This window comes from Syngnathus floridae, chromosome 7 (genome assembly GCF_059516105.1).
Source record: "Syngnathus floridae isolate MCC-2025c chromosome 7, RoL_Sflo_1.0, whole genome shotgun sequence".
Taxonomy (NCBI): domain Eukaryota; kingdom Metazoa; phylum Chordata; class Actinopteri; order Syngnathiformes; family Syngnathidae; genus Syngnathus; species Syngnathus floridae.
Genome location: NC_142419.1, coordinates 17,925,926 through 17,939,395, shown reverse-complemented (window position 1 = coordinate 17,939,395; position 13,470 = coordinate 17,925,926). Strand labels below are relative to the sequence as shown.

Genomic DNA, 13,470 nt, shown 5'->3' with positions numbered 1-13,470 from the left:
GAAATCTTAAATACTTTGACAAGCAAATCAATTATGGAGCTTTTTTTTCCCATTCGACGGGATGGGATGGGACGACACGAGCGAGCGACTCTGGCAGCCTGCACTGAAACGCAGTCCCTTTGTGAAAATAATGATGTCATAAGCCGGGGCTGGAAAATACCCACAGGCGTCGCAGCAGTCTGAAGAAGAAAGAAAAAAAAAAAAAAAACTCCTGTGTGCATTGGGCCACTTTGTGTCCTGTTGCCAGAGGCCACGATTGATTGTCGAGGTTTGTCCCTGCGGCGCGATGGATGCTCCGCACCACAGCAGGACAAGACGCGCTCATCGTACCTTGTAGCTCGGACCGAGCTGGTGGATGGCGAAGATCTGCGCCGGATTCAGAGCCTCGCCAAAGACGTAGACGGCTCCCAGCTGGCCGCAGAAGACTCGGTTGGCGTCCGCCGTCTCCGAGGAGCCCAGGAAGCACTTCTCGTAACTCTGCGGAGGAGACGTCCTTTCAAAGTTCAGGGCTTTGACTTTCAACGTCATTTGCCTCCCGAGCGCCTCCGATTTATTCACTCGCGTACCGACCGAGCGCCGCCAACCTTAGAAAATCATAAATGGTTGCGCTTCATTCCCAAATGGCCCAAAATCCATTTGGACAAATGAGGACTTTTGGGAAGTGGGGAATAAGGCTGCGGCGGTTTGGTCCGGAAAGAAACCGGCCGCCTTTCCGACCTCTCGCTCTTCGCAACTTCAAACGCCGGCCTTGTCCCGATATACGTACGCTTGCGTCAAAATGCAAATGAGCGATGTTCTCGGATTCGAGTTTGAAAAGCACCGGCGCAGCCTCTGATGTGGCTCGAAGTGAAAAGCGGGTTTCGTAAACAAACATTGCCAAGAGCGAGAGGGGGTTCAAATAAATAAATAAATAAAACCCCCGCCAGCAGCACTCCTCCTTCACACATTAGTGACGTGTGTAGTTAATGGAAGGAGCGGTCCGCCAAGCACGCCGGTCATTTAAGCAATCGGCTGTGCCTGAGAGTGGATATGTGAAGCTGTTTATTCCTCAGCGACACATGCAAATGGAAATCCCACTTGCCCCAAAATGGGCCATCATCCCTCTCTCAGCCACATCTGTTTAGCATAGAAATATTCAAGCCTGGGACCCAGAATGGAAGACCTGTTTCTTCCGATTAGAAAAAAGAAGATTGGCGGGACGTATATTTAGGAGAGACTAACAGTGCACTTGCATCATTTGTGTTGACGTGCCAGGCCATGTCCCCGTACGAAACCAGTTGGCCGTTGACGTAGCAACGAATCTCGCTGTTCCTCCAGCGGCTGTAGACGTGGACGATGCTGATCATGTACCACTGGGCGACAAAAGAAGCAAAATGATCCAATACGAGCCGACATTCTGTTGTTGTTGCTCAAGTTGCGCTCACCTTCCTGGGCTGGAAATCGTATTTCACGCAGTGCTGGAAACCTTTCCCTTTAGATTTGAGAGATGTGACGATCAGACAGTTGCCGACAAAATGCGCCGAGTAGCCGATGCCTTTGCTGGTGCGGAAGCTGCAAGTGGAAATGGACAACGAGCAGCGTCTTAAGTACGGCCTCAAATTTCAACGGAACCGTGCCTTTAGCATAGCCTAGCCAAGCCTAGCATACCATAGTATAGCCTACCCTACCATCGTATAGCCTAGCATAGCAGTCTAGCATAGCCTTGCATAGCCTAGCCTAGCATAGCAAGCCCTCAGGCATCTTCCTGAGATGACCATCAGGTGAAACGCAGGAACCCCCAGTTAGCTTCTCAGCTTCTCTTTTGTTTGTTTGTTTATGACTCGCAGCCTCGCACATACGGCCCCGGCAGCGCTGAATGCTCTTCCTGTGATTACATACCAGCTGAAAAGCAAACCCCGGGCCGGCTTTTGAAGTCAACATGCTTTTGCTGGTGTTGACACGGCCTGCCACCGAGCTGTGAAGATTAGCTTGACATATCTCACCCACTCTGCCGCCACCTGAATACATAAAAGCGTCCCCGATATTTCTTCCTTTTATGTCGGCAAAAGCCTCTCAGATGAAAATCTTTGCAAGGAAATGTCCGTGATCCAGATGAGTGTCAAGAGCGACCAAAGTAGTAGATGCATCAGTCAGGACCAATATTGGAGGACGGAAAAAACATTGCAAGTCTTTTAATATTCCCCCAACGTGGTGCCCGGGTTTAACACTGTCGGAGAAAAAAAAAGAACCTTTTCGACCTTGACAAAACACAGCGTGTTCCCCCTAATCTACTCGGACGTGAGGTCGGGGAGGTTTCAAACTGGAGGTCTGTGACTGAGCTGCTACGTTTGCGGCCCTCCTGAGAGCAGCGGGAACCAGCTCGAATGGGATGCTCGGGTAATTAGCATGATGGTGGGCAGAAAAAATACGCAAAAGCGCAAGCGGGAGAACAAATATATTGGTCAGGTGGTGCGTGCTGTGAGTGACTCATGAAGAAGTCAAGGATAGAGATTGTATATCTGTAGCGGTGCCAGCAAATGACTCAAATATTACTTTGATCATTCAAACCTCTAAATATTCTATAAAAACGCAACGATTATGTTTTTTTTGTCACTTGATTGATGGATTGGGGAAAAAAAGCACAGAGATTAATCAAGTATCAAATTGGTTATGAGTTACAGCCCTAATTGTCTGTCTACATGTGTTTCTCCACCGTTTGTGTTCAAACGCCCATCGCCTCTAAAACTGCGACTCTTGATGCTAACCGTTTTGTATTGTTTGTTAGCATGAAGCTAAGCAGACTTTTGCTAAGGTTGTGTGTGCTGACCAGTAGAGATAGGGCTTGTCCTTATCCACGTTGATGTTGCTCAAGGGATCCATCCTGAACCAGGTGTTGAACGTGAAGCCGTTCTGGTAAGGCCACTTGGCGATGGGAGGTAAAGCGATGGCCTGCGGAGAAGACCACCGAGTCATTACGCCGCCGCGTAGCCTCACGCGCGCACACAAAATTTGTCTCGGCAAATTAGCTTCAGCGCCTTGCTCAAGGACACTCGGACACGGTGTCGGAGATCGAACGCGCACCCTTGTGCAATTGTGAAACCAGCACTCCTCCACTGATCCACTGCGGCGTTTTACGGCTATGCAAATGTGCCAAATGTTTGCTTAGCTCATAAACATTCATCTTCCGCCCCTGAGCTCGTTTTCAGAAATAAATATCACCTGACTCGGTGCTAGGAATTCAGCTCCTGCTAAATATGTATTAAGTGTTGGACTTTTTTAAATAAATCAACCCTTGCTGGCGCTGTTTGCACGCAAAGCTTTATTTATTATTCATATAACAAACAACTTGCAGAGCGCTAAATGCTGCATAATAAATAGCTGCGATTTAGTGGTTTGCTTTGAGAAAACCGCCCCGAAAGGAGATTTTTCTTGGATGGCGCACGGAAATGAGCACGTTTGAGTTTGGGAAAATTGGAAAGAAAAAGGGAGGATTTTGTCTTGATGAGTGTGAGGGAGAAACAAATAAACGAAAGAGCGAGCGGCGACTTACAGCAGCGCTGCGGCCGGGGAAGTTGAAGAAGGCGTCGGGTCCGTGCGGGTGGGGCATGTGGTTGAGCGCGCTCAGCATTTTGAGCGCATGCCTGGGCTGTGGAGAGAGAGGAAGGAGACGGCAGTGGGTCGGGCGGTCGGTCGGGCGGCTCGGCTCAACCGGACCGGACCGGGCTCGGCTGGACTCACCCAGAGGTCGCCTTCTCCTTGGAGCATGCTGAAGAGGAGCTTGACCTCGTGCACTGTGATGCTGTAGCTGGCCAGCACGCCCAGCATGTCCACCAGCAGGTCTTCAAGAAAGCAAAAGTGTCAAATCACAACAAAGGCAAGCATGCCTTGCTCGGGCTCTTTTTTTTTTTTAAATCTTGCACCCGACACTTTTGTAGCAATTGCACAGGTGCGACCGTACCTGCAATCATGTCCTCCGCCGAGCCGATCCGGAGCAGCAGCCGGCGGATGAGGCCCACCTCGCTGCTCATCTGCAGGTTGCGCACGCTCTTGCGGAGCATGGCGCCGAGCATGCTCCAGATTTCCGCCTGGCAGGCGACGTCGCAGCGCTCCAGCACAGCCGGGAGGCAGCCGATGCCGGCGGCGTCTTGGATGATGAAGTTGCTTTCCAAATCGAACTCGCCGCCCACCAACTGCGCAAACGACATTTGAGACGTGAGCGCGCTAGCCGTTGCCTTTAATCACCCCGTCGCTCGATGGTCATGTTAACGACCTGAATTTCCACCACGTCTTCCTTTTAAATCAATTCAGCCCGGTGAAATCGATTTGAGGTGGGACATTTGATAATTGACAATAAGCGCCGCAAGCATGCGTACGGGATTCCATCTGCCTGAAGTGAGGAGGGTCATCATCACTTTGCCTTCTAAAAGCTTTGATCACAATTTAATCATGTGTGAAAATAAAATAGCCTCTTCTTTAATGAAAAGTGGCGCTGCCGCACCGCCCCCCGTCTCCCTTTTAGTCACAAATAATCGGTAAGAAAGTCGCAAACAACAAATCAATAACGCAGTTCATCAAGTTCAACAAGCATGAAATTAGCCCAGGCGAGGAAGCATATGCTCCGTGCGTGTGCGTGCGTGCGTGCGTGCGTGCGCGTTTGGGGATGGATGGATAGATGGCTGCTCTGAGAGCAGCATCCGAGCGTCGAGGTGGAAAATGGGCCCGAGCGCATCACGGTGATTGACAGCCGATGTCATCGCTGGGATGAAAATGGACACGACGAGTTGAAGGAGACGGTGAGCTGAGCGTCATCCAGCCGGAGTTTGGACCAAACGCTTTGGAGAACGCGGGGCACCTTTCAGACCCTTTCAACTATTTTGGAACTTTTATACTATTTTTGCTGTGGTCTTATTTTCTGAATTCTTTTAAAAAATACATTTTTGAATTCAAATTTTCGACCTTTTTGGATTGCCTAATATTTGCTTCTTTTTCTGGTAGACATAAACATTATTATTATATAATTTTTTTTCTCCTAATAATTGTATATCTGTCTAATATTTGTGTATATTTTTCTGTCCACGAAATAGTTTTTACGAGGTTAGCTTGAACCGGGAAAATGTAAGTGTTGCTATTCCAATCTGTAATTACTCAGACACTCCAACATCCTCTGTTTTTTTCCCACCGTTATTTTAAGAAGAAAGCTTACGAGGGTGCATTATTCCAAAGGCACAAAAAGAAAGCCGCTTGTATTTGCAGTTAAACAATGAAAAAGCGTACACGGCAAGCTAATGAGGTGGCGGGCGGGCGGGCGGGCGCTCACGTGCACGCCTGAGCCGCATTTGAGGAAAGAATGAGGGCACATGCGGCAGAGGAGCCCGAGACAAATCCATCCTCAAACACAGTCGGCCAGTTAACTGCTGCAGCAAATAACGAGAGCGGGCCTAAGCCGATCATCTGCATGCCAAAAAAAAAGCAGCCCCCAAAAAAATGTCCACGTCCACCTTGCGCATTGGCATGCTGTCAGACAGCCGGAATAAATTGGGCCTTCTCATCTTTTGTGCCTGGGAAGCCACGCTAGCTAGCTAGCGGCCGGCCCGATTATGCGCCGGGTATTGAGGTCACACAAAACTTGACACATATATATGTAACCAATTTATATTTACATTTATATTGAATCGCAAATCAAATTTAGGAAAAAATGAGAATTTAATTGGCAATGAAATCGAATTGACAGTTTTAACAAATGTGTTTGCATCAGGTCTTCAGATGGCATCAGAATTGACATGCAGCTTTCTCATCAAGATGTTTTGGATGCGATCCATTTTCAGACACAATTCAGAAAGCCTTGACGGCGTCCCAGGCAGCTACAGGTATTTGCAGACAGCCTTGCGGATAACTTATCGGATTTCAATTAAGCAACTCCGGCTCGGATTAGCAAGGAGCTCAGAAGCCGCGTGGAATCATTTGCAAAGGAGCATCGACAACAGGGGAAGGGATTTTGCAACCGGGCGGCCGCAAACTAATGGCACGTTAATTGGTCTCGCTCGGGCTCACGCTGGCCGATTCAAATTGGAGTGACTTGATTGACAGTCTGACTATTGGAGCGCTCCTGTGGTGTTATTTACACGAGTCTTGGCCGTTTGTGCGTGAGGGTGCTTTCACGCCAATGCAAACAAACAAGAAAAATCGGCTGAAGCCATTCGTTTGGGATTAGCCGCTTGGACCCGCAGTATCAAATCCAGCCTTAGAAAGTAAACAAAATCCATTATTCAGCCTCCAGGCACCCTGCAAAACACAACAAGGCCAATGCAAAAAGTGCACAAAGAGTTTCTTTCAAAACAAACTTCTGTGATGACGAAATTAGCCACTTCTGATAAGGCCGTGGCTGAAGGTTAGCCGTCGCCATGGCGACCTGTTGCAATGCTGGGCTTCCCAAGTGAGGTCATGTCTCGGTTTACGATAAACAGGACTGATGTCTTATTTGGGAAAACAGCAGGACGGGTTCTAGTATCGCAGCGGAAGAGTCCATTAGGAGAGCCGCAAATGTTTCCCTGACCAACGTTTGAAATCAAGATGAGACTTGTCTCACTTCTAAATGGCCGCCTGAGAAAAGAGGCAACAAGGAAGGCGAATTGAAATCGGAATCGCTTCATGAACATTGCAAAACATACAATATGCTCGAGTCTAGTTTTCCCCGTTGAAATGAATCCAATCGGAACAGCACATTTTTTTCTCTCCAACAACTGCGACGTTCCTTCGCTTAATAACAAATTTAGGTTTGCAAAACAAAAGAAAAAAAAATGAAACAAATAAGCAGCAGCTTGCACGTTTTTTTGACTCGCAGCGCTCATAAGTCAAGGTGAGGCTCCGACTTGCCGTTATGAAAATGGAAAGAGCACAGGCGAGAAGCTTTACGACTCCACGGGGAGTTCAAATTGGAATGCGCGCTATCTCCATCCAACACAACAAAGCCGAGGCAGACGAACGCGAGCGCCGGCGAGTCTTTATCGTGCGTTCACCTTGCAGCAACTCGGGCAACGCATTTGTTATGATGTCAGAGGCGAGAAGAAAAACAAAAATGGGATTAACAACTGGGAAGACTTTTGCTGTAAACGCTCTTGTGCTGCGGGTGACTTTTGTGATTTGCGCTCGCTTCGAAAGTCACGCCGCTCCATTTTTGCATTGCAAAACGACATATTCGCCCAAGTCACTCACCGGGCCCCGCCCACACGGATGATTTCAAACAGCACGTCTCCCATATCGCTAGCAAGGTCATCAACCGGAGAGCGGATATGAAATTAGCGCTCGGCTTCCTTGTTCATAAATTTCCTCCAATCAGACAGTCACCTTGAGAGGCTGCGCCGCTTCCTGATGTTGGGCCTCAACTGGTGTTTTAATCCCATTATGCCAAGCAAACATCTCAGGCTGTCCATCTGTGGACGCAGAGGCAACAACGCACTTGCCAGCTAATTAGCTCCAGACCATACTGGCTAACGCTGCTGTTAAACCGGTGACCTTGACGTCAATCTCGTTCGTCTCGCACGTCACGGTGAGTCAGAAGACAAAGGCCCACGGCCCGTTTTTTCTTCTGACAAGTTGCCGTCTTGGACGATGCGACGTCCTTTAATGGGATGATTTTCAGGTGAAGTCAGACTGCGGAGGAAAAGGGCCAAACAAAAGCCGCCTTTGGCGTGTAGCAGCCACCAAAGTGCTTGATCGCAATGTATGAAATGAAAAGCGCAAAGGAAGCTTGTGAAGCTTTGTTTGCCGGTCAGCCTCTCTCTCAGGATTCGCTCGTGTTTACAGAAGATGACAAAAAAAGAAAATGAATGATTGAAACCCCGCCAGCCTGGGGAAGAAGGTTTGATACACGCTCGGCAGACATTCAAAGCAAAGGGAAAAAACAGACACGGCGTCTCAAAGGCAACAAAAACAAATGGCGTTGCTTAGAGAAGGCAGCAAACGCAAGAAGGGTGAAAAGTGACTTTTGGGGAAGATCCTGAGCAACATGGGAAGACAGAGCCAAGCCCGGTCGTCCGAAAATCGATGCAAAACCTCGGACCCGTTCGGACCGGACGGATACCAACACGACGGACGGACGGACGGACAGCTGCGGTGCACCAACCAATGTATCAGCGGCGCAGAATGGAGGCGAGTCGTTTCATCAAAGTGTCACCCGGCGAGTGTGTGTATGTGTGTGTGCGCTATTGTGACTGATGGCTCGCTTATGCTCTTACTTGGTCTACTGTGTAATTACTTGCATCAACACAACCTGTCAGGCTCAATCTGCCGAGCACCGCAAGCAGAATGCAGCTCGCGTCGAGCGGGCCAAACGTCAACAAAGCAATCGGTGTCGTTCACGCCAACACACACGCACACACACACACACACAAAGAGGCGCAGCTACGCCAGACGGTGTTACAGGCTGCTAAAGCAACACTACGGGGCACAAGCACACTAAGCCAGCCGGCTAGCAAGCGAGCAAATAGGACGGATTTCTTCAACGCTTGAGGAAAAGTGTCTTCGTAGGGTTAGGGTTAGGGTGAAACGCTAATTTACATGTTGCTTTTAGTCCGAAATTTAAAAAGACTTGCTTCAATTTTGCGAGGAAGGCAAACAGGCAAGGAAACGCTGTCGGCTCTGTCTTCAAGGAGGAATAGTCAATCGAGAGGGTGGGGATGTTGTACTTTGATCATCACGGTGGAGTTCTAAATCAGATGAGAGGGAGCACCGGCGGCGGACAAGACAGCCGAGAATCCAAGAGAGGAACAAAGGATGACGGAATTCCTCCTGAGTGACAGGGCGGCCGGCTAATCAAGGCTTGAAATTGCCACCGTTGCGGTCGCTAATATTGAGATTGCGGCATCTGTTTCAAGCTAATGTGTCATTTGCGCAACAGCTAATTTTTTCTGTTGTAAAATGACAGTTTCCTTGGAAACAATGCGACTGCGGTAAATTGGCCCCAGCAGGTACTTGTGCGTCTCCCGCAGCCTTACAAAGCACATGTTTGGATAGCGAGAGAGCCTCAAACGCCGAGGCCGACGCGCTAGAGAGGCTCCAGCTTCCCCCACCCAGAATAAATACCAGATAATAACTGGGCGGACGGATGATAGAGCCCGACGCCGGCCGAGCGCAAATGTTTAGTGAACACTAGCGCGTGTGGAGTGTGCTCGGAATACCGGGCGGCCTCTTAACAGCTCTAAGAAGCACCCGTGCCGCTGATACCAATCGGTCACGCCCGGAGTGGCTGTTTTTCTTTTTTTCTCCTCGCACACGGCAATCATACGGCTGAGCGCAGGAACACGAGCGCGGCGCCGCCGTCCACCGAGGCGTTAAGCGCCACCGGTGGAGAATGGCCTGTAAAAGATGCGCTTGCCTCCCTCCGCTCACAAGAGTCATTCTGCAGATCCATAGCGACGCTTAGCAACGGGCTACTTTGTGTCAAGAGCCGTTATTTATTCAGTAATTGAGAACTCTTGAAGGAAATGAGAAGGTGGTCATCTGGGTCCTGGCATAAAAGTCAATCAATCAACGCAAGCGTCGCACAATGAAGTCTGGCAATCTCGCGCTTACTTATTCATTCGCCTATTCATGAATTCAAAGTTGCGTCGCTCGTCCTTGCACGAGCACTTTTGTTTTTCGTAATGAAGTCATTTTCTTTTGAAGGTGAATGTCGTAAGATGAAACTTGACCCAAGTGATATCTTGACGGTTTCAAACTATTAGTAGAAATGGGTTCATTGCAGCAAGGAGATTTTATAAAACGAGGTCTGACATTCCACGGCCGGTTGGAACGCTGCAAAAAAAGGCGAGCAGCTCAATACTGCGTCCGCATTGGAGATTCCGCACCGTCACTCGGAGGCAAGAAGCCTGCTTTTGAACAATCGCTGCAGCTTTTCATCTCCACTAACACGCTGCATTTTTCACGGCGGGGACGCTTTGGCACCGCCGTCCCGAGCCGTGTTCCGCGTAGGCCGACTAATTCCATGCCGAATGGTCTTGGAGAGAACTCTAATCCTCCGCGGCTCTCCAGCCAGATGTTCCTTTCAGAGTGGCACGACTAATAGCCTGATTAGCCCCAGACGCAGATTTAGCATCTTGCCGCTTACAATCTGGCCTCCGTACGCAAACATAAAGTGACGGCACACGTTTACAGAGCTAAATGGCGCATTCGGAGCCCAGCCAAGAGACGCTAAATCGAAGCGGACGCTACACTGGTTGTCAGAGATGAAACGCCGGAAAGTTATGGTGGCCCAAATTACGATGAATTAAAGTTAAAAAAAAGATTATTCATAAATACACTCCTATGGATGTTTTGTCAAAGAGCATGGTGAGGCACGGCCGCCGTAATCTCGAATCCTGCATTCACAGCGCGCATCCCGCACACTTGATTTGTTTTTAACTCCCAAGGGTCAAATGCGACATCTTGATTCATTTAAGTCGTGCAGGCAATGAGCCTTCTTGGACCAACTGCGCGCAAGTCAGGGACACTCGTCGGGTTTCATCTATTTCTGCATCGGCGTGTCGCTACGGCGACCGGCTGGCTGTCACGCCGCCGCTCGGCCCGACGGCATACGCGGCTCATCTCCATACAAATGAGCACCCTCGTCGCATGCCGGGCTTTTCCCGTTTGCCGGGACGGCGAGATGAAGACAAAGAATCCAATCGAGGCATTGGTGGAGTGCCAGGAAGAGATTCAACGCGCTCGAGCAAAGTTAGCGAGGGACGACGGCTCCGAGAACATCTCGCGGCCCAGGCCCGGCAAAGTCAAACTCGAGGTGCCCGTTTCAACATGTTGTCTGGAACGGAAAGAAATATTATAGCAAGAAAGTCACAGACGCGTTCTAATTAGACGGGAAATGGAGCCGCCAGATAAATTGCGTTCACGCGGGTCATCAATCAACAGGCCCTCCCGAGTCAACGGCTGACGCCATGCTCGCAAACCCAAGATATTTCATCAACTTCATTCCGTGACCTCATGGGTGTCACAATCACAATTCTAACGCTAATGAAATTCCCCAGGCAAAAATCAAAACATAAGCTACACTCGCTCAACCCAAAGAAAGAAGAATGTAACAATTAAATTCATAAAGGCTTTTCACCAAACTGCTCGAGTTTGCCTCGGCTTCATTTTCCATTGTTAGCACGCCGCTGCTAATCTCAGAGACATTCAGGAGACGATTGCAATTTGAAACGGTATTAACAACCATCTGAAATATTCTGACGCTTTATTGGTAAAGCGCTAAATCCCGAGCTGCGCCGGTCGTAAACATTTGCCCGGCGACCTAAGAAGAGAAACATCCGAGAAAAGCTATTAGGCGGCACCGTGAACGTTCCTCCGGGCCATGGAGGACGTACGGTCCCAGGAAGAGAAGAATTAGACCTCGCTGACATGTAGGAAATGGACCACCGGCCTTTGCTCCGCTTTTAAAAGAGATGTGGGGGGGGGGGGGGGAGAAGAAAAGCTGCGCGTCTGTTATCAGTTGCTGCACTCTGGGATTTAACCAAGCAGCATTTCCATTTTAAAGAAAAATCACCAAATGGAGAGGAATAATCAAGAGCGCCGTGAAAAAAGTGAAGGCCGGTGTCCCTGCAATGCTATGCTTGTTAGCCAGCTAGCACGTTACCATGGGAATGGGATGAGGGCAATCAAGGCGTGGAAAAGCAAAGAGCTTCCGAAATGACTTTGAGAAGGCAAAGACGCAGGCGTGACGACGCCGGTGCAACGCAAGCGGTCGAGCAAAGCCGGCACGCTTGGAAATTCAAACACCACGTGAGAGCCTTGCGGATGAATTGACAACCTTTCATCTTGACAATCCACGAGGATTTGAATCTGGTGGGAAGTTGCTGCTTGGAAATGCAACGCAGCCCAGCAACTGTAGAAAAGCCAGCTCCAATTCTCATATTTGAAGATATTGATAGTTTTGACCTATTGGGAACTGACGGCACAAAGAATTTGCCAGCTAGCTGAAGAGGAGTCCAATTAGTTCTTTTTAGACCACTAAAAGCTTTTTGGGAAAAACTGCACTTTTGGATTCAGCATGCGGATTTTTGTTTTTGAATCGCCATAATAATCGAACTTGGATTTTTTTCAAATTGTTCCTCTGTGAAAGATTAAATTGAAATGGGATTGTCAATATTCGGTATAGGGTGAAAACTTTTTGGTGACTTTGGTTAGTGCTATGCTGGGACAAATCATCTTCTTCACTAGTATCTCAAAGCATCACTGTAGTAAAATAACAATCTTGGTAAAAAGGTTGGGAATCAGTGTGGTGTATAAAATAATCTGTTGCTGTCATAACTCATTTCAAGGGCAGCTGGCAAGCAGAAAGTTGTACTCAACTTGGAAACTATCTCCCTCCCGCCATCAATCGACTCTGCTATACAACTACTTCATATTTACTCTTGGTACATTTCAAATCAAATGTTAAGATGCCAAGTGTGGTCATAATTAAAAACATTCATTCACATTTACAGCCAGCCAGAGCAAAAGGAATTTACTCACCAAATTGAGCACCGTTTCCACGATGTCCCGGTTGCTAACCTCTCCGGCTTGAATGAGTCCGCTGAGAACCGCAAATTTGGTTTGAATATCTCGGATGGGAACCGATGGGTCGATGATGCCCGCCGGCAGCATGACGGAATCCGCGTCGCCGCCGCCGGACATGGCCGTCTTCTCCGCGTCGGCCGTGTGTTTCCCGCCGTCACCTAGCGGAGGCGGTCGCTCCGTAATGGGCATGGAGCCAGGCATGGTCCCCGCCGGTGTCTCTCTTTCTCCCTCTCTCTCTCTCTCTCTCTCTCTCTCGCTCCTTCCTCCTCGTCCTTCCCTTCCTCGCTGGTGGTGGCGGCGTCCGCTCCGAGCGAGCTCCGAGTGTCCGAACCTGGTCGCGAGCCGAGCTCCAGAGAGCGGCACCGAGGAAAGAAGGCGCAGAAAAAGCCGGGGCGAACACAACCTCCGGTCCAGTCCGGTCCGGTCGGTCAACAGCGTCCCAGCCGGTGCCGGTCCGTTAACTCACCTACACTGTGTTCCATTCCGCTCAGCTGTGCGCGCGTGCACGCACTCTGGCGCGCGCGCGCGTGTGTTCCATCCTCCTCATCTTGGACGCCGTTTTCAGCGCCACCCATTGGCAGCTTTTCCTGCTTATCGATTTTTGACAAAGCGCCTATGTATGGATCAATATCTTGAAAAGAACGAATTTGCCTTTAAAAAGCTGCGGCGCTGCCCAAATTATTTCCGAGATTTTTCTTGACGCACTCTGTCCCATCACTATTTCAATGAATCGGCCTCGTCTAGTTGCTTCCTTTGGACGAATTCTCTTTTAGGGGCTAGCCAAAGTACAAACTCCCCTCTGGAATTTGGACAGCGACCAAAATGGACGACCTCCTGTTCAATTTCGACCAAGAGCGCTTTCATCAAACGACGCATCACAGAAAATCTGTCAAAGCAGCAGTCTCGCAAGGCGCTAAGCCAAATCATATTTTGGGAGCAAGCAAA

At 49.2% G+C, this 13,470-nt stretch overlaps 1 protein-coding gene across 3 annotated transcripts in view; it reads right to left on the bottom strand.

The window, feature by feature from the left end:
- The window catches only part of nbeab (neurobeachin b), an 87,203-nt gene extending 73,936 nt beyond the window's left edge, over positions 1-13,267 (bottom strand). For 2 of the 3 annotated variants that reach the window (XM_088380553.1, XM_088380554.1), the window contains exons 1-8: positions 12,481-13,265; positions 3,938-4,169; positions 3,718-3,818; positions 3,530-3,625; positions 2,807-2,928; positions 1,425-1,551; positions 1,233-1,352; positions 331-477 (exon numbers count right to left, since the gene is read on the bottom strand). In XM_088380553.1, coding sequence (XP_088236679.1) covers positions 331-477; positions 1,233-1,352; positions 1,425-1,551; positions 2,807-2,928; positions 3,530-3,625; positions 3,718-3,818; positions 3,938-4,169; positions 12,481-12,726 — 1,191 coding nt within the window. In that variant the 5' untranslated portion in view covers positions 12,727-13,265. Of the gene's footprint in view, positions 1-330; positions 478-1,232; positions 1,353-1,424; positions 1,552-2,806; positions 2,929-3,529; positions 3,626-3,717; positions 3,819-3,937; positions 4,170-12,480 lie in introns of all 3 variants that reach the window. The other variant, XR_015859388.1, reaches the window with a different exon arrangement.
- Positions 13,268-13,470: the final 203 nt, after the last annotated feature.